The sequence below is a fragment of the Carettochelys insculpta genome, chromosome 7 (assembly GCF_033958435.1).
Source record: "Carettochelys insculpta isolate YL-2023 chromosome 7, ASM3395843v1, whole genome shotgun sequence".
Classification (NCBI taxonomy): Eukaryota; Metazoa; Chordata; order Testudines; family Carettochelyidae; genus Carettochelys; species Carettochelys insculpta.
In genome coordinates, this window is record NC_134143.1 from 11,633,842 (window position 1) to 11,661,689 (window position 27,848).

At 47.2% G+C, this 27,848-nt stretch overlaps 1 protein-coding gene across 1 annotated transcript; it reads right to left on the reverse strand.

Moving 5' to 3' along the window:
• DUSP29 (dual specificity phosphatase 29) lies at window positions 1–27,848 on the reverse strand. The gene is made up of 4 exons (XM_075000021.1): window positions 27,712–27,848; window positions 15,633–15,858; window positions 7,906–8,126; window positions 1–2,454 (listed from the first exon to the last, which is right to left on the reverse strand). Exons 2-4 carry the CDS (start codon window positions 15,806–15,808, stop codon window positions 2,207–2,209), a joined length of 645 nt encoding a protein of 214 aa, XP_074856122.1. The 5' UTR covers window positions 15,809–15,858; window positions 27,712–27,848; the 3' UTR covers window positions 1–2,206.

Here is a 27,848-nt window from a genome sequence, read left to right on the forward strand (position 1 = left end):
AACACTTAAAGTTCAATTTATTTTCTCTGGATTAGATACAAATCAGATCTCTGACCCTTCCCACGAAATGTCTGCTTTTGGCCTTGCCAAAGAATCGGTGGCACTGGCTTTAGGATTTTGGGGGTCTGAAGGGAGCCCAAACTTGGGTACAGGAAGATAAACTCAAAATGTCGTCTTTTTCCCCACCCCAGAGGTAGTAACATGCCACGGGAGGCTAACCAAGCTCTGTTGCAGCTGCCATGGACTGACTTGCAGCCAGATGTCAGGGCCGTAGTGGCCCTGCCTCAGTGGCCCTGCCTCTTCCTGAACACACTCTGCTTCTTCCAGAACGTGCTCTGCCCCTTCCCTGAGGTTCTTACCACCTGCTGCTGCTGCTGCTGCTCGGTGAGTCTTCCTTCTTTCCTTTACCCGCCCCCCCGAAGTCCCCACCACCCTCTGCCTCCCTCCTCAGTGAGAGGGTCTCCCGGGGGTGATGGAGTGAACTGGCAAGTGGTGGTGGAGGATGATGCAGTGGGTGGGAGAGTAAAGAGGCGAATGGCAGTGGGGGAAGGTCTGACAGTGGGTGAGGGACACAGAGTGGCAGGGGAAGAAGCTCCCTCGGAGCTGGGGAGTGGTGCGGCAGTTGGGTTGCCAAATTTCTGAATGCAGAACACTGAACACCCTTGTCCCACCTCCTGCCCCACCCCTACTCACTCCATTTCCCCTCCTTCCATTGGTTGCGCTCTGCCACCCTCCCTCATTCATGAGTGGCTTGTGGCATGGGGGCGGGGGTCCAGCTGGGACTGAGTGGAGAGAGTGTGGGAGGAGGTGCAGGTTCTGGGTGGGAGTTGGGGTGGGAGAGGGGGCTCAGTGCTGGGGTAGGGGGGTGGGAGAGGGGGCTCTGGGTGGTGCTGACCCCAGTTGGTTCCCGGAAGCTGCCAGCATTTCCTTCTGGCTCTTAGGTGGAGGCACGGCCAGGTGACTCTGTGCACTGCCCCGGTCTGCAGATGCCACTCCCACTGCTCCCATTGGCTATGGTTCCCAGCCAATGGGAGCTGTCAAGCCAGAGCTGGAGGCAGGGGCAGTGTGTGGAACTCACTGTGCCTCAGTCTAGGAGCCAGAGGAAAATGCCAGCCGCTGTCAGAGAACCTCAGAGCCAGGGCCAGTACTGTGCCTGCACAGCCCTGCTGCACTGCTAACAGGACTTTCAAAGGCCTGGAGAGCAGTGCTAATCAGAGCCACCTGGATCTCTTCTGAGTGGCTGTTCTGGTTGGAAACTGGGCATCTGGCAGCCCTATGTGGTGGGCAGAGGGTCTTGTGATGGGTGGAGGCACAAAGAGAGATGTGGTGGTGGGGAGGGGCAAGCGGGACAGGGGCAAGAATGGGGGGTGGAGCAGGAGTGGCCTGTGGGCAGGGCTGCAGGTGCAAGAAGCAGGACAACGGGCTAATCCCCGCTTCCACCCCTGCCCAGGGAAGCTTCTGTGCCACCCACCCCAGTTAACTGTCAGCTTCAAGGAGGATTGCAGCTTTGATTCTGGCTCAGGCTTTGTCCAGCTGCTTCGGTCTCCAATTCCCCTCGGTCCCGTAGCGTGGCCTCGCATCTAGTGGGAGCTGAACTGGCAGTTACCAGCGGGGGTGTCATCACGTGGAAGGGTTCTGCTAACCCCAGGCAATTCAGGAGAAGCTGGGCTTGTGCCTCCTTGTTCAGCGAACTCCTTCTGACACACATAATAAATGTGTTGTGCCATGGGCTGGGTACACTTCAGTGAACGTGTTAGGCTGTACTTGGGGGTTTGCTGTGGGGTAAACTAGCTCCTCGCAAATCATATTAAAATAACAGTGGTTCAACATTTATTGTAACACGGCAGGAGGAGCAGCTGGGCCTGAATCGCAGTCCATGGGCCTGCCTGCTACCCCAGCCTTCACCCAGGGGGCCTGCCCTCATAGTCATTACAGAGCCGCTGCCTTCCCTCCCAAGTCCCTCCGTTCTCTTGTCTGGACAGCCGAGCCCCGAAGAGCAGTGCGAAGCCAGCAGCTTCTGTGTGATGCTCCCTAAGGAGATCGCCCCCCATCTCCTTTGATCTGCCTCCCACCTGAGATTCCCTGTAAGGCATTTCAGCTGGCATTGATCCTTCCCAAAGGACTTGGCACACTCTTGTTTTCCAACCCCTGTTTTCTCTTGTTAGGTTTTCCTCCAGCGAGCAGTAGCCCCAGGGCACGAGGAAGACTAGATCCCTGTGCCCTGCTCCTCTCCGTCGGCTTGGATGCTGTTCCTGGCGTCGGTCCTCTCCAGTGCCAGCTTTATGTCCAGTTCTCTCAGCTGTTTCAGGAAGCCACGGTTTGGGAGGATGCAGCGGTGCTTCAGCACTTGCTCAATGGCGTCCACCACGGTCATGTTCTTGTAAATCATCAGGTAAGCCAAGACCAAGGCGGCCGATCGGCTCCGTCCCATGGCACAATGAACTAAGATCTTGTCTGCACAAGCAAACACAGAAATGGCTTTCAGGTTGACCAGTAATCCCCACTCTCCCCTTCTCTCGTGCCTTCCACCCAGAAATTGGAGGCCAGACCTACATAACAACTTAAAGTCAATCCTAGGTACGCAATTCTAGCTACAGCAATTGCGTAGCTGGAATCGATGTAGCTATGTTCGACTTATCCGGTAGCCCTTACTGAGGGAGGTCAATGGGAAAAACTCTCCCATCGACCTCCCTTGCTCCTCGCAAGATTGTTGACCTCAAATAGTTCGATTTCATGCATCCCTTCTAGGCGTGAGAAATCGACCCTAACCGGGTCAATCACCCGGGTACTGTAGATACACCCTGCGTGCTTTACAGCCATTCATTTGCTTTACAGCTTCCCTGGATGCCTCATAAATACCCTCTTGTGGAGGCAGGGACTCTAGCTTAGAGCAGTCAAGTGCCTTGGCCACGGACAGTCACCCAGTGAGTCCCAACCCCTAATGCTTCAGCGGGAGGTTTACTAATTTACAGCCAGAGGGGGTGGGCTCCAGTGCTACAGTAGGTAGCCAGCAAAGCCATGCTGAAGCGCCCCTTTATTGGACTCCCACTGTCCCATAGTTTACTGTGCTTCACTAATCTGCTGAGTCCAGGAGCATTTACTCTCTGGGTGGGGGCAGAATTGCAAGGAGAAGGCCCGGTGTAGGTGCTGAGGAACCAGATACTCATGCCCTCTGGGAGGATGAAAAGCATGCTTTCAGTTGCTCCCTCCCAATATCAGGGCCAGAGTGGGAAGATGGCTCAGTAGTTAGTTCCCTGCTCTGCCACTGACTTCCTGCATGACCTTAGGAGAATCACTTAACCCCCGTGGCACAGCTGCGGATGACGATTCTGTTCACCACCCACTGTCTGAGCTGCCTGGTTAGAGCGTAACTCTTGGGCTGGGGGTTGTGCCTTACTGCATTTAGGCATTGTTGGCATGGGGTCGGTGTCGGTCTCTGTGGGAGCCTCTCAGCACTGCTGTAAGGCAAATGAGTAAGGGTATGTCTCCACTACCCGGAAGATTGACCAGGGCTCGATTTCATGCACCTAGTGGGGACATGCAACACTGAATCCTCAGGGTCGACAGTCGACCCCTGTACTCCTCAATCTTGTGAGGAGTAAAGGAGGTTGACAGGAGAGTTTCTCCCATCTGCCTGCCTCAGTGAGGACGGCCAGGTAAGTCAATCGCAGCTAAGTCAATTCCAGGTATGCAATTGCAGTGGATGGAATTGCGTATCTACAATTGGCTCTAAGGTCTAGCATAGACCTGGTAAGCGTTGGCTGTCCCCTACTGGTAAGAGTTGGGCAGGCAGAGGAGGGTGGAAGGGTATTGGGCCTTTCTGTGTGCTGCAGGAACTGCTGCAAAGGGTTCTGGGCTGCAGAGCCCTGGCAGGATCAAAGCTGGGGTTGAGTGGAGCACCCTGACGGGAGAAGGGTGCCGCGCTGTGGGTACATCCACGCTGTATTTTAAGCCTCCTGGCAGCAATGTCTCAGAGCCCCGGCTGACAGACTTGGGCTTGCATCTGGCACAGGACATCCTGCTCTGAAACCTAATGGGAACATCTGCCACATCTGTGTGAGCCCCCAAGCCTGTAGACCTGCACCCCAGCCCAGCTACCGTGGGGTTGGGTTTGTTTTAATCAGTGTACCTGACAGAGGTGACCTGTGCCTGCAAGAGATGGTGGGGGACAGCGAGCAGCTGAAGCTCTGCGTAGTACGACCTCCAACGCTCAAATAACACTGCAAACGCCACTGCAAGGCCAGAGGCATTTTTATGTTGTGATCTACATCCAGTGCAGCCTGGTTTCATCTCCCAGCCATTGGCTCCTTGGTGCTGGGAGCGCAGGGGGTGGTTTCCTGGCAGGAGCAGCCCTGCTGTCTCACAGACACATCAGGAACTGCCAGCACAAGGGGATTAATGGCCCCAGCTTGCATCCTCATCCCAGCAGATAGTTTTAGCGGCCTCTTGGCAGATTTCCAGCCTTCCTGATAACGGAAAATGATAATCCCTTCTAACGTTACTCAGAATATTTGAAACAGATGAGAACTCCCATTTGTTCAGCCCTTCCCGTTGCTGGAGCCTCGAGGTTGCCAATGGGCCAGGGCAGAAGGGTGCTGTAAATGACTGACGGGAGGGGAAAGCTGAAGGATAGAGGCTTTGCTTGGGGAGCTGGGAAACAGAGAACTTTGTGGGCGTCTGGCAAGAGAACCTGTATTTTACGGTGTTAAAGGAGGGAGAAAAAATGCCCGTGTGCCTGTGGAAATGGCAAAGATGGAGACCCTGTCTATGGCGCTGTGGTGTGTTAGATGTAACACTGCTTGTAATTCCTGGAACTGGCAGCACTGGCCGCTGGGAGTCTGGAAGCCCAGGAAACGGGGAGGAGGAGGGGGAAGCTATAGACTGAGCTACAGGAGGGTGCAGCAGTTTTTTAGAGGTTCCACTTTTGTAAATAAAGTTCTGTCGAAGTTTTAGTACCTCGCTTGCATGACACAACAGATGCACAGACATTAAAGATCCCTGTGAGGGCCTATCAGGAAGGCAGGACTTTGCCCTGTCCCTGCAGGGCCCAGCTGTGCAGTGTGTTGATGGGCGAAGTGACACCTACTTCTGTGTAGCTGGTCAAATGCTTTGGGGTGCTAATCTATCTAGCCAAACTCCTTATATGGCTGGGTGCCTCACAGTCTCACTGTATTTATCCTCACACTAAGTCTGGGTGGTCAGGAAGGGCTATTTCCCTGACATACGGATTGGGGTGGGGGCAAAGAAAGACTAAGTGATTTGTTCAGGGTCATACAGCAAGTCTGTGGCAGGGCAGAGAATTGAGCCTAGATCTTCCAAACTAGTGCTCTGACTCTAGGGTGAATATGTCTCCCTGTCCCAAACACGGGACAGGGAGATATGCGGGGAGAGGGGCAGCTCCTCCCAGCTCCACCTAGCCCCAGGAAGCCGGCAAGGAGGTGGCAGCCACCAGCACTCCCCCTCCCTCCATCCTCCAGAGCCCTGGGGAAGTGGCAGCCACCCATCCTTCCACCCAGAGCCCCAGGGAAGCGGCCTGGACACAGCAGCCCAGTGCTCTCCAGCCAGCAGCTGCTGATGGAAATGGTCAGCAGGTGGGCAGGGGACGGGGACAAATATGGGACAGTTAAGCCCTTTTAAAAAATAAGTAGGAACCACCTTTTTAGTGTCCCAAATATGGGACCATTCCACCAAATATGGGGTGGATGGTCAATGTTCTTCCTCTACTACTTACTCCCAAGTGTTTTTTTTCCTGGTGCATTACGGGGAAAAAATGCCCCGCAAGTGGTTGGGGTGTGTGTGATGTCATCTTTCCAGACTGCATTGCCCTCGTACCCCAGCTGTTAAAAACAAATGACTGTTTTTCAGAAGTCTCCTTCCCTGATGAGAGAAATTGTTTGTCACCTGCATTACAGACCTTGTTGACAAATGTGTTCTGTGCTTCATGCTGTCCCTTTTTAAAGAACAGTGACTTTAAAAAATAACCTCACACACATAACCAAATGTGTTCTGAGAGCACCCAGCTGACTGAACCATGCCTACAGGTTGTTCAATTAGTTTTCCCCCAGTGAAAACACACCAAAGAGGTGGGCTTCAGAAGCTGAAGCCCACGATACCCAAGTGGAACAAACTGGTTCCATGGGACTAGGGAAAGACTTCATATTATTCACAAAGAAAGAACATACAATGTCAAAATGGTAGTGTGTCTGACTGAAGGAGCCAGGTTTGAAGTTGACATGTCTGAGAGTCATCACCACATAGAAGTGAGGAACACTCTGGGGAAGCCATTGCAGTGAGGCCTCCAACATGAGGCGAGGGGACAGCAGAAGTATTAGCTCCAGACTCATTACAAATCACCAAGACTACATAGAGAAGAAGGAAGGAACCCCAGACGGTGCTGGTGTCTCGTGGCTGCTGGAAGGACCCATCACCCTGTCAGAAGCAGTAGTGGCTGGACCAGAGAGTGCTGGTTTTTGGAGGTGCAACCTGTATTCCCCACCCTTTTGGGAAGCAGTACTTTGGGCAGAGTCTTGCCCATTTTAAGTAGCTTTCTTCACCAATGAACCTCTAAGACCCTAAAATCTACAAGAAACACACAGTGCAATTGGCTCTTTGCTTTTAAAATGGCCACGATTGATCACCTTCCTGCATTAACAGGACAGGTTCTGTGGCTGAGGACGGTGCTTGTTGAACACTTAAGCCCTGGCTGGTGACTGCTTGGGTGGGGTGGGGGGCCCTGCCAGGTAACTGGTAGCTGCTCATTTAACCAGCAAAGAACACAAGAGATTGGAAACTTGCTAGGAGGCCCTGATATTAAAGGCTTTGTCAGTCAGCAGGAGGATCTGCAGTTTCTCTGCTGGCTTTTGGTAAAACACCCTGTTGAGATTTTTGTCAAAAGCAAGAACTGGAGGAAATATTCCAAGTCCGTGCGGGGTCCAGGCTGCTGTGCGTCACGTGAGCTTAAACCCTTAGCTGGAGCGCTGCTGGATGTCAGCAAATAATGAACTGCGGTAATCAAGCTGGGACTCAACAAAGGCCTTAACGAATGTTTCCAGATCTGTGCTGTCAAAGTGATTTCAGTCTCCCACAGCGTGGAAGATGGCAACAATAAATCCCTGTTATGGCTGGGAAAGGATCTGACGGCAGAGGGATGCAAATGCTGTTGTGTGTCTCTATGGTGAGCCTAATGCTTCAGGATAAGAAATGTTGAAGTGACAGCTCTGGAAACTGGAATCCTAGATACACAAGATAAGGACAGCCTGGGCAGGTGCCCTGCCAACAGGCCTCCCAGCTAAGGGCAGAGCGACCACCTCTAGGAATGGCAGAGGAGCTCAGTGGCCCATTGTGTTCACAACTTTCCTCCTGAGACTGTTTGCTGCACAGGGTTCCCTGTAAGCTGAGCACTTGGGCGACCACCCAGGAGAGATTCAGGCACTGCTGAGCTGATTAGCAGAGTGCCTGCAGCTGGCAGCACGTGTGTGTGTGTCTCTTGGTGGTGCACATCCACATATGCCTCGGCGCACATAACAAAATTTATTCTACCCAGGGATGGGAAAAATCATAGGGAACAGTGTACAGGCTTGTCAAGTGCGTTCTGCTTGTACTCAGGACACCTGTCTTTTCGGGAGACAGCTGCTTAAGAGTGACCCATCCGTGGGGAAGGACTCTTTGGTTGCTACCAAATCCCATTGGATTTCAATGGCTGAGACACACTGAGCTCTATGCCAGCACTGGTTTCCCAAAAATGACCAGCCATTGCCTGTTGGTCCTGTGCCCATGGTCCTTGACTTTCTCTGCCTGTTTCACCCCACCCCCCAAGGAGTCGACTACTTTTGGTTAATAATCCTGCGGACTAAGAGATCAGTGTTAGCAAACAAGGTCTTTCTCTGTCCCCCTCCTCCTCCTTACTTCTCTGGTCTTGAAGTGCAGCTTCAATGAATTCGGCAGCTGAATAAAAAAACTGACCAAGGTTGAAGGTGGGGAGATCATCTGCTTCTACCCCATGGTACTCAATGGCCATGTCGCTGTAATAGTCTGGTCCCGTGTCCACGTTCCACCGGCCGTGGGCTGCGTTGAGGATATGGGTGAAGCCGGCTTTCTCAAGGCTGTAGCGATCCAGTGCAGTTTTCCTGTTTAAACACACACCATTGTCAGCTATGTGAGTGGTGCTCTCTCATGCTGCATCCACTCAGAAATATGTCTCTTCTTCTGCAAATGATAAACCACATTAATGCTGACAAAGCTTCAAGGAAGCAGACTGGATCCCCTGCATTTACAAAATACTGTCATCCCAGGATGTTCCTGACAACCTGATCTGCCGAACAGCCGTGAGCGGTGGGCAGTTATTGGCTCTGCCCATTTTACAGGTGGGAAACTGGAGCTATGGAGAGGTTGAGCTGACTTGTCCAACTCACAAACTGAGCTGAATTCTTCCTCCCACTCCTTTGCTTGAACACTCTGACACCATCTGTCATCATTTACGATCACAGAACTAATGGAAGAGTCGGTTACCAATGAGGATTAAATTCATCTAAGGGTCCCATGGCTCTTACTAACTCTGAAAGAAATGCAATCATTGAGGTTTTTCCCTTTGACCTTTAGGGTAGGTCTAAACAGCAAACTTATTTCAAAATAACTATCCTAGCGTACACACAGTTATTTTGAAATTGCTGAACCTCACTCTGTAACGAATAGCACCTATTTCAAAATAGCTATTTCAAAATAGGTGCTGTTAAGATAGGGACTTAGCACCTATTTTGAGATAAGCCATAGTGCATCCGTGGAATTCAAGCACACGGTTGCTGAACTAGCACCTTAATAAATGCCCTGACTTTCAGTGGTGCCGAGTCTGCCTGCAAATCACATTGTGAGCTCTCTGCCCCTCTGCAGATAAGACTGTAAGGGTCTCATTGTGGGTTTGGGTGCCTCTGTCTGAAAGGGTTAGTTGTAATGTCTGTAGAGGGCTTATACCAAGAACTTATCCTCCTTTTTCTAGTATGTTGCAAAATCTGCAAGGCCAGGACATTGTGCCTTTGTTCTGTGCAGTACTGAACACAGTCTTTGTGAAAATACAAATAGTCCTAGTCTAGACTTCAAAATCTCTGTAACGGTCCTTGTCCTCAATATCTACAAAACAAAATCTACAAAATGTGGTAAGCTAGGACCACTGTCAATCATAACCAACAATGTGACATTGTTACCGTGTATGGCCTTATTAGTCTGTATCCATCTGTGGTCTCAGATTGTAAGGTATTTGATGCTGGTTATGTATCACCTTGTACCCTGTGGTCCGGGTCTGTAACTGGGGCTCCGAGGTTTTACATATAATGAACAGTAGTGATGGGTTTTGGTCTTGCTTTAAATGAACTGACTTGATTGCTAATTACCGTGAGCTAACATGATTGTAATTTCTGATGTAGAAGCTCATGAACGCTTCTGAATTCAAACATTGTTCCTGGCCATAACTCTCACAACCAGGACCAGGAACAAACCTTTGTGCAGTGCAAACACCAGAATTTACAAGCATCTCGGTTAAATCAAGTTCGCTGGCAAGAGGTGAGGTTGATTTATAGCACAACCCAAAACTTCTGTGAGGATGTAGCCTTGGAAGCAGCCACAGTCATGAGGCACTTGTGAAAATCTCAGTTCATAGTTTAGCTCCTTTGTATTTGAATAGCATTGGCTATTATTGGGTATATCACAAGATGGGTGTGTTTTCTTGTGTTCAATGTGCTTCCTGCACCACTATGGTATTAGTAGTGCTGTAGACAGAAGGGAAAGCATGTAAAATTTGAATACCTAACAGCCTGCGGAAGGCAGTTAGTGAGCGAGAGATGCTCAGAGGCTGTTAGCTTGTTCAATGGTTTATAATTCAATCCTTAGTTTGTTTTTAGCTAGCACATGACGCACAAGTTCTCCCTTTTGCTATTAGCTCAGCACCCAATTTTAATAGTCCTCCTAAGAGTTTTCTGTATTACGCCCTCCATAAGTAATGGTATTGCCTTGTAAACGTGATAACTATTTCTATTTCTCTGGTAATATTGAACATAAAGCCACAACGCCCAAGAAAGTCAGGGCTGAATGCCCAGCATAGGTGAAACTCTCAACATTTGACTTATCTTCCAATTGTTTTCATTGTACTCTTCTGGGTCTTCTGTATTTTAGTGCTTGATTTCTTTTTACATGGCATAAGCCATCATGATCTTCAATGTCTGCCTTAAACACACTTTAGGCCAGGGAAAGTGAAGTACCTTGTTGGGAGATAATTCGGAAAATGACAATGCATCTCAAACTGGCAAGGAAGGAATTGAAGAAAATTTGGATCACTGAGTAAAAAACCACCGGGCCTTTTAATAACAAGATATCCTAGGGACAGTAGTCTTGATTCAGCGAAGGACTTAAGCACATGGACTACCACATTTAAACAGGGGCTCAACTCTTTACAACATCAGGGCCTCTTGAGTGGAACAGGAGGCAGATCAGTCCATCATTGTGTTTGTAAAATTCTCTGACAATAGACAGTACATGCTATGAGAGTGACTCTTATGGCGGGGGGAGGGAAAGAAGATACTTCACTTCATATTATATGCATATTCCGAACATGTTGCTTGGTTATGGGCTGGGAGGAAGTGGCCCAATCAAAAATATAATTCAGTTGCAGCCATTTCCTTGATGAGGGTATTTATTTCCTTAAGATTCATGTAAGGACAAAAAGATGGTACCAATCAGTATTCCCTCTATTTTTTAATGTCCAGGGGTACAATAAATTTTATGTGCCCCAAGGCATGTGCAGATGTGCCTCACCCACAGAAATACACAGTGCTCTCTCTGGGCACTCTGCTAATAAGCTGGATGGCTTCTGAATCCCTCCTGAGCTGCCGCCCACACACAACCAGGCCATCTGCTCAGAAGAGAGAGAAACACAAGTTGGGTATCCACCACGTACTGCAGATGCCGCCCCAATGCCTCTTCATTAACCTTCCCAATTGCCTCTCTCACCTGTCAAAGAGAAGAAGATGGAGCCCTATTTAAACCTTGGAGTTCCCTGGGGGAAGCAAAGCAACTACAGCCTCTGAGATCCCTCCACAAGAAAAGCACAGAGCACACTCCCTACTCCACAGCATTTCATAGTGCTATCTGATGAGGCAGCTGGTGTATCCAGTATCATTATGGACACTCATCTTTCGGTCAGTCCCTGAAGGTGATCGTTGAGCAACAGAAACAGCTGCTTTCTAGGCAAGTTTAGGCTCAGACTGAGAAGGGTCAAGGAAATTGGAGGCAGTGGGATACTGTGGAAGGAGTCATCTCCTCACACATTTTTGAGTCAAGGAAAGGCTTGGGGCATGGTACTAATCTTCCAGATGTTCAGTGTCTAAAGAGGAATTCCTGACTGTAGATGGTATCTCTGTTCCCTTAAGAGTAGCTGGCAACCTGCCATGGCTAAGGTAGACGTTTACGCTCTCCAGTAATCCTGGGCCTAAAATTCTCACATCTTCTCCTGCATCTAGAGACGTCCTGCTTGCTGAAGCTTATGTGGACATAATGGACCATTTGTCCCCCGCCAGGCATTGCTCTGCCTCCTCAGATACAAGAATCGAAGCAATTTTTTTTTCCTCTGCAAACTAGCTGACAAGTTCTCCACAACCATAGGAACTCCTATCAGCTGCTGAGTAGGGAATGCCGAGATTCAGTGAGCAATCCAGAGCCCGAAGCAAATCCGCTGACGGAGGTTTTGTAGATTCTGAGAGAGACCAAAAAAAGCCCCAAACCAAAAACTTTCCCACATCAGAAGCATCAGAGCCTGGAAACATTTTTGACCTAGACAATTAATTTCTGACTTTGACACTCATAGTGATTTAACTGCTGCAAATCAGGGGCAGACTAAAATGATTTCTGAGGATGCTTGGCGTGAAAAGCCATCATTGCCACTTGTTTCTTGGCACTTTAAGCTAAAGTCCATAGCATTGCTTTTTCTGCCTTAGGTGTGGGTTATTTTTTGTTTTTGTTTTGTTTTGTTTTTAATTTTTATTGGAATGGAGTCACATATTTACCACCCAGCTCACAAAGCTTCCACTAAGACTGGCAGATGACTATGCCATTATCACAGCAAAATCTTTTCGCATGTGCCTTTTTAAAGTAAAATTATCCCCACACGCTGTCCCTTCTATGAATGTAATTCTAGCTTCTGCGTCCCTATCCGTGGAACATGAAATGTTCCAATCAACATCCATGGATGTCGTAAGACTTCATGTGTTCTAAACAGTGTGATTATAAATATGCAGTGAGCCAATCCGTTTTCATCTGAACTAATCCAAATGGCCTTCCCCCTTATCCATAGCCACTTTGAACAAGCCAGAGACATCGTTTCAAGGTAGGGAAGGGGTACGAATGTATGAGAATCAATCAATGAGCACCTAAACACGTTGTGTGTTTTACAACTGTCCCCTATCTCCTTGATGCTCTCTCTGTGTGAGCTACTGGCAAGCATAATTGCCTTCATCAGTTCTCAGACCACCCCCTTCTGGCAACCATGGTCGTCAACTCTATCACTGACTTGTAGAGAAGGTTCCTTCTCACCAAACCTACCAGGGTTTGGCTCAGCTTTGCAATTGGAAGATAGTCTTAAAATATATTGCACATAGAGGGAATTTCTCGCATAGTTTCTTTTTTCGGTAGAGACAGATGAACGGGACGGTGTTGAGATATGAATTGGGTTCAGGCCTGAGGCCTAATCAGAGCTAGGGGATAGGGTCAAATAAGGCCAAGATCTTAGGTGATCACTACAGATTGAACCTCTCTCATGAGGCATCCTCGGGACCTGATTGGTGTCAAAAAAGAGAATTTGCCGGACCATGGGTGGGCAGTATTGTCTAGGATATTACCAACACTGCCACTGCTTACTGGGCTCTTAGAAGACATTTAGAGGTAAATTACAGCTAAATAACAGCACAGAACAGTGAGAGCCAGGAGTGATGGCTGTAAACACACTTTATAAGACCACTGGAAACTTGGCCACACCTAAGGTAAGAGACTGCCCGGCTAACAAAAATTCTGGTGGATTATGGATGTTGCTGAACAAGAGAGGTCTGGATTAGACAGGTTCAACCTGTATCATCTATAGCTGAAGTCTTGCGAGTGGTACTTTGGAACCAGAAAATAAACTCTTAAGTTTTGGAGCTGTTCCAAAATCATACATAGCAATGGGTAATTTGGCAAATACTATCTCTACTTTCAGGCTCTGTGGTAGGAGCTGGTTGTCCCAGTCAGTGCCAGTTTTCCGAGTGTGTTGGTTGTAATTGATGGCTGAGGATCAGCCAACCAGGTCACCTGAAGAGGGTACCTGTCTTACATCAAACAGTGCCCTATAAAAGAAGGAAATCAAACAAAGCAGCTCCTTGTCCTATAGAAGATAATCTACGTGATACTAAATCTGGCCATGGATGACTCAAAAGTGTGTTTCTATTCCTGTCTTTGGGAGCCTCTTAAAAGTCCTTGGAACTTGCTGGAGGAAAACTTCAACTGGAGCTGAACACAGGATGTTAAACTTGAAGCTTTAATTAGTTTGGGTCTGACAAGCCTCATGGGTGTTTCATTGCCTCTGGGAAACAGCTGCAGCCAAGTCCTGTAACAAAAGGAATGAATGGCCTCCCAGGGCTCTGAGGTAGCCTGCAATGCATTAAAACAATGCTGTGGTTATACAGTCAGGATAATTAATTGGCATTTCTATAAGCAGTCGCTGCTAACCTTGTAAGTGCAGAAGGCAGGAATGAGGCCCAGATGTGGAGGCTCTGAAAATAAACGCTGTATGTATGTGTACACTTGATTTGAAATGAGCATGCCACTAAATACTTCTAAGAGCATCCATTAATATTAGCATGTTTGGGAAGGGTACAAAATGAACCTGACTTCTGTTGCCTTTTCCACAGTAGCTATTCAGTGGCCCAACGCTTCAACCAGGCCCTAAAAAGACACACATGGAAGACTTGAGGGCAGAAGCTGCTGGTCACACAAACTCTTCTTCTCCCAATGGACTTATCGTGGGTTCAATACTTGGAACATGAGGGTAATTAAAAAGGAACATATACATCTGGGTGAAGTGTTAAAACAAACCAGCTCCACTCTAATGAAGGACTCAGAGAGCAGCACTGCCCATGTGCTAGCATGTGAAGTTGTGCAGAAATGGATTATTATGGCCTCATGATGTTCTCTGCAGCCTGAACTTCACTGCTTAGGACTAAATGCTTAGCTGCCCACGTGTCCCATTAATGGAGCGAGTCTTGCCTGATGGTCTGTTCATACCCCACTAGACAGATGGGCCACAAAAAAAATAATTTGTTTGCTAGTGTACCCGCTGACATCAAGCCCTGCCCAAGGACGTGTGTACCTGGCTTGTCTAATATCCAGTCCCCAAGGAGTTCCTGATAATTTTAAACAAGGAAGGGGAAAGAAAACATCAGGTGCATTCAACAAGGTCCACCCTGCTTTTATTGAAACTTGGGTTTAAAAAGATCTAGCAAGAAACCAATTTCTCTTTCTCTCTCTCTCTCTCACATATACACCCCTCCACTCCCTTGTCCATTAGCTGAGCAGTAGCCATGTTAATTTGTAGCGTCACAAAAAATGTCCTCTATGAAATGTTAACCATCCCCTATGTGCTTTTAGCCCAGCTCTCTCGTGTGGGTCTTTCTATTGCCTTGGTTGCTGCAGAATTTAATGGTCAAGGGTACTGGGACTCAAATAACGTTTTTTAAAACAAGCTGTTTATCTTTCCACTTTTTAATGCTGGCGATGGACAAATTTTAGGTCCTTTTAAAAATATTATGAATGCCGCAGAGTTGGTGGGGCTACAGCTTGTGCTGTTTAGTAACGTTGTAAAGTAACTGTCCCATTAGGGAAAGGGGTAGGGGGAAAATGGGAATTTGACCAGTAGTGCCTAAGGGTTAAGAAAAGTTCAGCTCTGCAGACAGCTTTGATTGTCTGTGTGTGGAGCTGGTTCTGGGTAACAGAATATTATAGCTGCTTCCAGATTAATCCTGAACTTTCACATTCATTTGCTCAGAGTGGTGAGATGAGCCCTACAACTGAGAATGAGATCACAGCATCTTATGCCTTTGAATAAGGACAAATTTAATATTTTTAATACCTGGGAGCCCCCACACCCTTTTTCTGTGATTCACTCCCCCATCCTCAGCCAGGCTCTGACTTACAAGTGGTGAAATGTTTCCAGCTTTTGGGAAGACTCTTCAGTCGCTTCCAACAGTTCCATTTCAGGCTAACACTTGCCCGCCCCCCTCCCCCCCAGCCATATACCCTTCACTCAGTATGACAAAGGGGCTGTCACTTGGCAATTAATGGCAAGTTACTCATTGAAATTAGCCACCTAACACAGTACATAACTATGCCCAAAAGCTGCAGCTGGTCCCTCATACCATCTTTGGTAAGGGGGGTTGCCCACATGGCTATGAAAACCTTTTCTTTGGGCTGTGGCGCTTGAAAGCAAGAAGGGAAAATCTGCTTTTACGCACCCTGAAAGAGGTGGGGCTGCCTTACTCCCTTTCTAAGGCCTGGTTTGGGAGTGTAGGGGTAAGAATCCCTGTGCCATGTGGCTCTGTTGTTGGGTTGCGTTTTTCACTTACTCATCTCCGATGTAGAGGTTAGGCCAGACTTCATTGACGTGAGTGTACTTGGGGCTGCCTTTCCAGAAGAGCCGCTCTAGTTCAAATGCTCCAGGCGTGCAGTAATCTCCATCAGGGTCCACTTTGACTGCTGTGTAGGCACTTCTTTTCCTGGTGTTCAAACTCAAGGAAGACATCTTGTTCCCGGGCGCGTAACTGGTGTTGGATCCGGGGAATGTGGCAGTACCTAAAATACAACCATAGAAAACTCAGAGAAGTGTCAAAGCCAGCTGAACCCACCCTTGCTGACACTGAGAGCAACACAACCCAAGTGCCTGGATTTGGAGCTGTATACAAAGGGATAGACACGTTCTCTGGCAGATGCAGCCCCCTCAGTCAGAATGTGTTTGTAACCTCTGGCTCCCTTGATAGCTCAGTGGATAAACGTGTTCACAGAGAAGTCAAATAAAGGGCCGGACTTCAGCAAACACTCTCAGTTGACTCAACTCTGCTCCCGTATGTAGTTTAACCCTTGATTCCACCACCTCTCCAGGTAACATATTCTAGTGCTTCACCAGCCTCATAGTGAAATAGTTTTCCCTAATATTTAACCCAGACCTCCCCCATGGTAATTTGAGACCATTGCTCCTTGTTCTGCCATCCATCACTACTGAGAACAGCCTCTCTCCATCCTCTTTAGAGTCCCGCTTCAGGAAGTTGAAGGCTGCTTTGAAATCCCTTCTCTTCTGCAAACTAAATACAGTCAAATCCCTCAGCCTCTCCTCACAGGTCATTTTGATTGCCCTCCACTCAACCCTCTCCAGTGCTTCCACATCTTTTTTGTATTGGGGTGGGGGTGGCAGAATCGGACTCAGTACTCCTGATGTGATCTCGCCAGTTTCGAATAAAGAGGAATAATAACTTCTCTTGAGATGCTGGACATATTGGGGTGCATTAGGAGGAGCATTTTATTAACCTTTTTGGCTACAAGGGCACACTGTTGATTCATATCCAGCTTCTCATCCACTGTTATCCTCGGGTCCTTTTCTGCTGCACTGTGATAGCCAGTCAGTCCCCAGCCTGTAACAATGCTTGGGATTCTTCTGTCCCAAGTATAGGACTCTGCACTCGTCTTTGTTGAACCCCATGAGATTGTCCATACCTCCAAACTGCAATTTTTAGCCCTGCAGCCTGAGCCCCACAACCCTGAATCAGTGGACTCTGGCCATCTGCATCATGCCATAGTTTTTGTTCTTTTTTTTTAATTGGACTATAGATGTACCCCGTGAATTCAGCCTTTAACTTGAGCTGCTGACACACATGGAAACTGCAAACTGCTTTGTCATTAGGATTTTACCTTCTGGGGAAGAACACATCTTTTTCCTGGTGAAGATACACCTATAGAACATGTTAGCTCATGTAATCTCACTAAATACATTCAGTCCTAACCTAGCCACAGCCAAGCAGAAATCTTTCTGTCTGTAAGACAATTACCTTGAGCCAGCCTTCCAACAGAGCAATGCTGGTTGCTCCTGGATGAGAAAAACAGGATCTCTGATTCCCATTACTTTAAATCTAGTCCAGAAAGAACAAAACACTTTGGGGGGAATTCCACAGCATGGTAATTTCATTCTGGCCCATTGTGAGGTGGCACTACTAATGTAGTCAGAACATGTTTTAAAGAGCAACCTACTTATTGACCTGGTACATCTCCAGTAAGGATCAGCAACAGCAGGAAAGCAAATGACAAGTGGTAAAAGTGTATTCGAGTCATGTTCTGTTCAAATTGATACAAGTTTAGCTGCATATCCATGCTGGCTCCGAGACCCTGCATACTACAAAAAGTATGCTCATGCCGTAGATCCAGGGAGTATATCATAGAAGGGATTTTGCAAAGAACAAAGTGATTGTAATGCCTCTTGTACTTTCATGGACAGTCAGGTTACCAAAGGCAAAGAGTGCCTTTGTTCTGTGGGCTGCCTGCAGAATGTTACTCCAACTGTGCAGCTCATCTCCACATCAAACCCTGTCTTTAGAAGCTAGAATTCCAGGTCCAGCGCCAAGTTTGATCTGAGCTTTGCACTTGAAGTCAGGGCTCCTCTCAATGGAGCCAAAACCTTTAGAAAATGAGAGTGGGCAAATCAATCGGTCTTCACCGATTCCATCCATGACGTTCTGACTACAAATTAATCCTGTTTTCCCAGCATTTGTTGGTTTCTCAGACTGAGCTTGGAGCACTAAATGAAAATGGTGGTGGGGAGGAGGGGGCCGGTTGTCTTCAGTGCCTCCTTCCTTTTTTCCTCTTTCTGTAACATCTATGGGGAAACCAACTTCCCTCCCTTCCTGTTGTCCTCAGGCAGCTGCTAATCTTGCCCCATCAGAGTCACTTGATTGCTTTTTCCCATCTCTTTGCTGTGGTGTATGGAGAGGTGTGCTCAAAGGGTAGAGCTATCACTTTAAATGCTTGGGGGGATTCCTGGTCCCTCTTGCAGATGAAGGGGTCTCTGTAGAGAAGTGTTTCAACCTGAGCCAATTGAGTGTACAGCGGGGTGAGATGTGCCGCTGTTTTGGGGAGTTGTTATATTGTGATTTTCCAGCTATGACCAACCAGCTTCCATAAAGCAAAGGCATCTTTAATCCAACAAAAGCAACACAAAAGTCGTCTTGTGTCATCCGTTATGAGGCTATGTCTATACTAGGCAAAGTAAATCAACTGCAGATATGCAATTCTAGCTGGCCATCCTTACTGAAGAAAGTAAATGGGAGAGTTTCTCCCATTGACCTCCCTTACTGCTCCCATCTTGCAAGGACTACGGGCGTTGACTGTGACCCTTGAGAGGTTGATTTCATGCATCCCTCCCAGACACATGAAATAGAACCACAGAAGATCGACCCTGAGTGGGTTGATCTTCCAGGCTAGTGTAGACATAGCCATAGTGTTCTTCTGTAACTTCTCTGTGTTTCTTGTCCGTGGTCCTCATGCAACCAGCATTGAGGCCAAGTAAGGGGAACAGCAGCGATTGGCAATCGTGTTGGAAAAGGAGAGAGGTGGTAGAACAGGACTGCTCCTTCCCAGGAGAGACAGCCTGCCTCCTAGGGACTAGAACCCACTCTCTCTGCAGTCAGAGGAGCCTAGCCTCCCTCCCCCAAACTCCTCAAATATACTGGATTTGGTCACTGATGTTTTGGGGAAAATGGTGCCTGATAAAATGATGCTTTTCCACAACATTCAACAAAACGGCTGCTTTCTGTTGAAGCTCAGGCAGGATTGTGAATTTCCTTTTTTGCTTGGCGCGTGTGAATGTTTGTTCAGAAATTGGGCTCATTTTCACTAGCACTGGTTGCCAGCTGTGACAGAGAGAAGGAACACAAAACTGATTGCTGCATCAGCTTTATTAAGTTGATATGTGTTTTTTATGGGGTTGGCATTGTATTCTGGGTTCTTGGAGAGCTAAAGAGTTTCCTTCAGGAATTGAAATCACAGTGGTGGGAGAAGAGAAATAATGACTACAAACTCTTATATCTCTAGGCAGGTAACAAAGGTCATTACGTGGGGTTGGGGATGGGGGATGAAGTTGCATAGATTGGTCTGACCTTGTTCCAGAGAACAGAAAACCCTATACTGTGCCCTCTCTGATGTAGGAAGAAAGGTCACTCTCGCGCAATCCAAGAACTGGCATGTGGCTGACCAAGGAGAACTGGCTCTGTGAGGGGCCCTGAAATACTTTGCCCATCTCTCCATACAGAAGATGGATGACATCAGGTAAGCGGGACATGTCGAGAAACTGTTTATTGTTTTTCGGATTTTTTGTGATACTTTTGTTTGATTAAAGATGACTTTGCTTTATTGGAAGCTGGTTGGTCATCCCCACCAGCCAGCCCTGTTCAATTAACAGTCCAGCTGGGGAGATGTCAGGTGATCCCTATCAAGGGCTGAGATAAATTCCAGCAGGGAGACTGGTAGGCCCTGAAGGGAATGATGTGATCTCCTTTCAGCCGTGGAAGATGCCAAGGAGAAATCTCTGGAGGCTGTGGCCGGACGAGGTAGGCAGAGGTGCTGCTGTTTGTGCTTGATATTTTTGCCTCTATCTGTGTTTGAGGAATAAAATGGTGCCTGGAGAGAGGCTTGGGCATAGCCACGAGCCCTTCCTAGGAAGGTGAGGAGAGGCAGGAAATGGAAGCAGTGGCTAGCCTAAAGCAGGACGTGGTAGCAGAGAACAGGACCACAGGGTGGTGAGCTCAGGTCAGACTTTTAAGGTGATCACAGTGAATGGCAAGAGTCGGCAGCCTCTGTTGGCACTTGAGGCAGTGGGTCATGGGACCCTGACCTGGAAAAGCTGATGGCTGCAGGCCTGCGACCTAAGCGGGGTACTCTCTTGGCAGCCTCAGAGGGGTCAGAGGTGCACAGGCCTTGGAAACTGCGACACCATCTTTCAGCCAATCTTCCTAAAATATGATCTCATTTGCTGGTCTGGCTTTTACAGTCCCCACCCCCAGTGGCACACTTCTTTGTCTCCTTCCCTCCAACGTTCAGGGCCAGCCAGTCGAGAATGAAAGGGAGAGGAGGAAGGCTGAGCAATGTTCCCTCCCCACCCCTGCTGATTTGGTGTCCTATGAAGTTGCTGCCCTGGTCTTTGGCCCTGATTGCCCACTTGCCTTTAAGACTGGCCCGGGCAGTTTGGCTAAATGGGCCCATGAGTTTGGAAAGGAAATGTGAGTGGTCATGCTTCCAGCACATGGCGGCGTTCTGTTTCTGCACTACCAGCAGTAATTCCTGAGGTGAACTCTTTCTCCTAATTACCAAAACACACTCCTGACACCAGCCTGTTTAATGCTGTCTGTCTGATGTTTACAGAGACACCAGCGTACTATTTTTTTAACTGTGGATGAGAGAGGAGTGTTGTGCCTTGCTTAGTGGTAGGTGCTGAGGATCGAGGACCTAGTGCTGGTGCTAGCAGGGAGAGGATGTTCTCCTTAGCTCAAGGGTTTGAGGCCTGTAATTTTGATACTGAGGGACTGCCCAAGGTTCTAGACCTGACTGTGGTGGATGGGGGTGCGTGTGAGAGACAGAGAGAGAGGCCCCTAGTTGTTGTTGTCATCGTAGAATGTGGATTTGTTACATCAATAGTCTTGCGCTCCACATGCCGACCTTAAAATGGCATAGTTACATCTGCAAGTGATCATCTGTGTTACTGCAACATACTGTTTCAGTTTTAAGCTAAGTTAGTGCTCTGAAAATGGAACCTCTTCTGAGACCCATTCTGTTCTGCTGGTGTTCTTGGGAAGCCATATTCCCCCTGAACTCTCAAGCAAACTATGCTCTTTTATCCCTTGCCAATACTATCTGCTGAGGGGACGTTTGAATTGAGTTACAATACAAGGAAGCATCCATTGAAACTCCCTAATAATATATATATTTCAGATTTGATTCTAAAGTTCAGCAGGAAATCATGTAGTTTCAATAGTATAAAGCTGGCTTGCTGCACAGGCCCTGGAATTAATTACTGCCAAGTATTTGTTTGGGGAAAAATGGTAAGTGTCCATCGAAGAACCAGATAACTCTCATCTGCCTTTTTATTGGGTCTCTGTGTTTGACAGAGCTTAGGGAAGATTGCTCCCTGAATTCGATTAGAGGTTAAAAACTGGTTGGATTTCTTTTCCTTCTCTGGCCCCTTACTACTGCCTCAAAGATAGAGACGAGAAATGTATGTCTAAGGGAAATCGGAAGTTATGGCAGAGAAAGTCCAGGTTCTTTTTTTAAAGGGCTCAGCCTATTTTATGGGTCAGACTTGGATTGAGTGTCTCAGCTTTGTCTCGCCTATTAAGAGTCAGTAACAATACTTACCACTTCTGTATCCCTTTTCCTCCAGCAATTTTTGGGGAAGGACTCAGATGATGATTTTGAGGCCTGCGGGGAGGCAGCATGGCGGACTGGAGCAGGCTGCTGGGTCTCTCCCACCCCATCCACACAGTGAGTGCTGGCTGGGGAGCTGACTCCAGCCGATGCCCCACACCAGGTCTCCCAGTGATCCTGTGGGCTGCCCAGGGCCCAGCCCATCGGACAGTCGAGGCAGCCACTGTGGGGGTGGGCCCTAAAACCTTGGCCAGGGACGGCTGCCCCAAACCATTACTATGGACCAGACAGCTGTGGCCACTTCCTTGAGGCTGAGCAGTATTCTTTGAGCCTTGTTAGCTGTTCACTGGGTGGAGAGTGCACTGCACTAGGAGACAAGTGACTTGGGGCTGTCATGTCATCTCCCTGTGCCTCCATTTCCCCAGCTGTAAAATGGGTGGGGAGATTTGTACCTATTGTCTTCCTTGGACCCTAGGGAGGAAAAGTGCTACGGAAGTGTCGGGGATTAACGTTCTTGTGCTGCTCCCCTGTCCCTTGCCATGCAGGATTCAGACAGATGGCTACTCATGAAGGGCCCCATCCTCAGAGTTGCTGAGTACAGTTGTAACCATCCACAGGCAGGCTCGAACCTGGGACCAACCTCAGTGAGGGAGCCTCTGCAGCAGGGGTGGCCAACCCATGCCTCTTTGAGCCACTAAGTGTGGCTTCTCCTCGGAGCTGTGCGCCGGGGGTGATGTCGCCGCTCTGTGCCCCTGCCCCAGTGCTTGGTGTGGGAAGCGCGTGGAGGTGGTAGCTCCAGTGAGTCACTGGCAGTAAGAGTGGGGGAGGGCTGGGGGGTGCCTGGCTCTGAGGGGAGGGGTGGGGGTTGGGTTCTAGAGGTGCCTGGTTCTGGGGGATTGGGTTAGAGTGGGGGTTTGGGGATGCTTGGCTGTGGAGGAGGGGCGGGTGGGGGGGTTGGGTTAGAGCTGGGGGTGCCTGGCTCTGGAGGAGGGTGAGGGCATTAAGCCACATATTATACATTTGTGTTTATCTCTCTAGACATATATATATATATATATATATATATATATATATATATATATAATAGATGGCTCTTTGCACTCTATCCATGGCACTTAGTTCCTAATTGGTTGGCCACCCCTGTTCTATGGTTTGAGCTAGAAGCCAGCTGGCTCTCAGCTGAGGCTGTAGAGGAGACTCATTGTTTCCCTCCATAAGTGATCTACGAGCCACTACGTAGGACAATGAAGTACACCCCTAGGTATGTGGGTCACATAATCTATTTCTGTAGGGCCAAACCTGGAGTTTCTTAATCAATAGTTAGTCTTCACTCATTCCTAATTCTCAACGGGAGCTGAGCCTGGTGTGCCTCGCATAAGATAAGCGCTGATGTGTTTTCCTCTATTTACCCTGACTCATTTGCCGACCAGGACATAACCATTAGGTTCAAAAATCTGTTGACTCCGAATGATGCTGCTGTGATGATCTTTAAACTTATCAAACACAGGGTGATTGAAATTCCAGCATCTGTAATTTCATACCCTAATCTTACTTTGCATAAATAAGAGCAAAGTGCACATTATCTAATGAATTTTATTTGTTAAGCATTTGGTTGGAAGGAATATTTTCCCCCGGGGTTATATGTATATAAATGAAAATATTGTTAGTGATTTCACAAAATAATGGAGACTTAATCCTCTTTTCATTAGCAAACCACTTCAGGACATACGCTGTGGCAAATTACACTGCATTTTAAGTCTCTCTCAAGTGCTGTGCACTGAGAAAAACATTCAACTGTTTTTGCATTGATAGAAGTAATTGTGCAGCTAATTTGGATAAACAGCGTGCGTTAGGCTCTGCAACGGATTCTGTAGCTGATGCTCACTATCTGCTCCCCGGTTGCCAAATGGAATTGTTTGTAGTTCGTTGGTGGTTGTTTTGTAAGGAAAGTCTGCTGGTCTGTAATATGTTCTAGCTGGTCCGTCTGTTTCAGAGAAAGCGTATGATCCAGGGAGCGAAGCAGAGGACTAGGAGTTAGGAATTTCTAGTCTTGTGCCTGCACCTGTGTGGCCTTGGGCTAATCACAAACACTCATGTTTCCAAAATGTCCATGCCAGGCCTGATTTCCAGAAGTGCTGAGCAGGTGCAGCTCCCACTGAGTAGTGGGTGCTGAGCACCTCTGAAAAATCAGGTCCCCAAATTAGCAGCCTTTCTTGGCAATTGTACCTGAACTTCAGTGTGTGTCAGTGGCCCCATGGATAAAGGGGGACCAAAACATCCGCAAACTCTGGCACTCAGGAAATTGTAGATTCCTGGCCTCTCATAAATGAGGTTTAGACAGGCTCTGGTGCATATTTCTGAAGCAGTGTGAGGTCTATGGATACAGGGCATTCTGTAAGTGCAAAGTATTCTTGTTTTCTAAATGTTTTGGCTTGCTGCTGTGCTGCATAAATCTTACTGCTCTACACTAAGATGCCAGACACATTGCTCAGTGAGATTTATGTCCAAACATCTGTAAAAGGGAGAAAAAAGAGGCTGTGTCCTCTGCCCCCTGCCGGGACCCCAGTAACTGCTTCTCTGTGCAGCTTATTCCTTTTCATTGGCCTGAAATAGCTACGAAGCCCTCTCAGGAGTACCCCAGGCTAACGCACTGGACCCTTGTTGCCAGTCCTCTGCCTGTCGTATTTGCGTGAAAGAATCTAGAAGCCCTGGCTGAGACCAGGAACTGTTGTGCTAGGTGCTGTACAAACACCAGTAGTGGTGTCTGGCTACTTGCAGCTGGTCTTTCTCTCTTTGAGACAAGGTGGACATGCTGGCATCTTTGTAGAAAGTCTCCAAGTGTAAAGCAAGTGACTCGATATGTGGCCTTTAGTTCACATGAAGTGTAGTTGTGGGAATAATCGGTCAGTGAAGCCAGGCTGGGGAAGGTCTACAGCAAACTAGTTATCATTTCTCCAGATAAAAGCTTGTTGGCCTTCCTTGCATGGGTAGGCCCATTGATTTGCATAAGTGAGAACAATTAGGGCTTGTCTTCGCTGTAGTGTTAGCCTGGGCTGCAGCTTCTTGTATCCCTCATTTACATGGGCTCCAATCCACAAACAAAAACCTCCAGCCTGAGGTACTGTCAGGGTGAGGATTAAATCACAAGTACTGCCAACATGCAAGTTGTACAGTGGGGATTCCGCTACCCTGGCCTGCTAAACTGACCACTCGCTGCTGCTTGAGTGTCGCTTTGCAGTGTGACCCTTTGAGCTAAGCTAATTCCAGAGGTTAGTGTTAGTGTAAGTGATGGGCATGTATGTTAACACTGCAATGAAGACAGTCCCATCCTTGAGAAAGGCAGGTCAATAAAACAGTGCGGTGATGGGTGCTGAGGACGGCACCGAGGCCAGACCTTTCAAACTTGGGAGCTAATTCTGTACATTTAGGTTCCTAGCAAAAGCAGTTCTGCTTTAAAAAGTTCAAAGCACTGGCAGGTTTCATTAGTCAGCATCTCTGATAGCTCAAGCCATTTTTAGCTATATGTTTACACAGGGTGACTGATACTTAATTTACTTCACCCACACACAAAAGGGTTGGCTTCACTTCTTAGGGTTCTGCAGCCTCAGTTTTCCTCTGTTTTTTTTCCTCTGGCAATGCCTAATACACACGTACATGTATTCGTACATGTGCGTAAAGATCATCAGGGAAGATGTGTGAAGGAAAGAAAACAGCAAAGCAGTTCAGGAGAGCAGGCAGGCATCTTCTGCTCATTAAGATTTTCTATTGGTGTCCATCACCATAGCGTCTGGGCAACTGGCACGTAAAATCAAATAGCAGTAAGAGAGTCCCTAGTGAACTTCATGGGCAGGATTATGCATCCAGAGTGATTTCTCTAAAATCGGTGGTGAAATTGACTTCAATAGTATCAGGATTTCACCCCAAGAGTGCAGGAGGTGAATGTATTTACTCCCGTTTGTACAGGGTAACCCTCTGTCATCCAGCACCCTCAGGACCCTCACCGGTGCCAGATAAGAGAATTTTCCAGACCACAGGACGTCTATATTGTCTAGCACATTACCAACACTTTCATTGCCTGCTGGGCTCTTAGAAGATATTTAGGGGTGAATTAGAGCTAAATAAACCACAGACCACTGAGAGCCAGGACTGGTGGCTGTAAACAAAATTTATGGGACCATGGGAAACTTGAACGCACCCATGATAAGTGGTCATCCAGCTAACTAAAATTATGATGTATTATGGATGTTGCTGGACAAGAGAGCTTCAGAGCAGAGAGGTTCAACATGTACTTAAGCCGAAAACCTAGGAGCTTGGCTGAAACATTTCCATGCATAAAATGAATGTTACAGTAGATCACTTGTGGTCTTCTGGAGTGGGCTAGAATTTTTTTTTCTGTTCATTGCATAGCTGTCCCACTAAAGACAAGTGTAACCATTGAAGTTTTGCCATTGACTTTGAGTGCAATCCTAGGCCTATCAAGCTCCATATGAGTGCAACATCACATTTCGTACTTAACTACACAAAGAAAAAATATATAGTTGCAAACACTGAAAGTGTGTGAAAAATTTCTGAGATCGAGTGATCAGAACGAGAAGTCCTCATGTGTATTCAAGAGAATGTAAGAGATCTGGAACTAATTTAGCTGTATGACTGTCTGCATACTAGTGCCCTCTCACTTGCAAAGGGAAACAAAATCATGGTCCTAAATAAGCCAAGTTTCTTTCTTTAGAAATAGTGAAAGGTAGTGTAGTACGTTCCCTGAATTCCTGGCTAGTGTCCTGTACTTTCCCTTCCAGGCAGCATGAGTAGTTGGGATGATGTTACCACTCCATACATCTGATCTGGGCCAGCACGCACTTAACCCTCTTTAATCAACCTCAGTGCATCTCATTTTGTTAAGCAGCGGGTGGTTACATGCCAGAGCGCTCTCAATTCAGAATTCGATGTACAGACAATGTGAAGTGCACTGTCTGCTTCAGGCTTAGCGTGGAGGCAGTGCTTTGCTTTCTAGGGTCAGAGAATGGACTTGTCACATAGAGCTGAACATACATAATTTACAACAAAGCTCTTTTGAGTTAGGTTACTTCATTAAGTGTATTGAGGGCTGAAAAATGCTTCTCCTGGTTATAGCATCTTCATAGTATCAATGCTCTGTGTCATTATGAGCCAATCTGGTACTTTGAGTCCTGCAGCGAGGAATTGAGGAATGTGTTCAGGATAATTTTTTTACAGCTGATTAAAATGTAGTTGAAATGTAGAAAGTATTAAAAGCCTATCCTGGGGAGGGGGGAAATCTTAACTTTGTTACCCTTCTGAAACCTCCATAAAAGCTGGTTTCCTCTACTTCAGCTGAGACCAGAAAGCGTGCAGACAAGGGCCATAAATACATAACTAATCATCCAAAAGTACACCGTTTGTATTAAATGAAGGAACTCCTGAAAGTATGATCTGTATCTAGTATTGCCTTCAGCAGATATTGTCATTTAATTCAACCTCTGAATCACCCAGATGTCCTTAAGTTTGAAGGATTTGGGGGTTGTAAAATAGCTCATTTAATTCAGTTGTCTTGAAATAATTTCAAACCAGAGTCACAGTTTCTATATAATTATTTCCCAAACCCTCCTGCTGTGTACATTCCAACTAACTGGCTATTGCAGTGCCTCTCTAAACCTCTGATGCCGCCTTAAAAAAAATACATTTTGCGCTCATTCTTTGTTGGTTAATTTAAAACAGGTGAAGTTGGGAGTTACACTGGATATCCTAACAGTGACCAAGAAACTTAAAACTGCATTCACATTTCATAGGATCTGTAACTGGATTAGAAAAGTCAAATTTTGAGGAAGCATCAACAGAGAATGAACAAATATTTTAGTTGGGGAAGATTTCTGAGTTTAGGGTGGATACCACTGAAAAATTACCCTGTAAAATTGCAGCTGGATTTTCTCTATCTTTTTAATCTGTTTTCATTCCAGATTTAAAGTAGATTTATTGTATAAACACATTTTATTTTAGCTAATTTTCTTCTTATAAGTGTCCTCATGGTAGGATTTTTAAGAGACGCTGACCCTATATTCTTCCAAAGATTGATTCTCAACTTCTTTGCACCTTTTCTCTGTAACAATGTTATGAAGCCCTCAGTTACCTCAGAAGGTTTGCCAGAATTCAGTCTGCGCCATGACTTGCCAAGTTACTTTTTAAAAGGAAGAATAGCATAGGAAACATCAAGATGATATTGGTTAGGCTTACCTGAAAGTTAGGCAGGCACTGCAGGTAGCTTGGCTCTACGAAGTGTGGCAGGACAACACAGGATATCTGACCAACTCTGAAACCAGAATCTATTTTTAGGGTAGGATTTGCTGACTCTGACCTTGTGTGCTACCCAG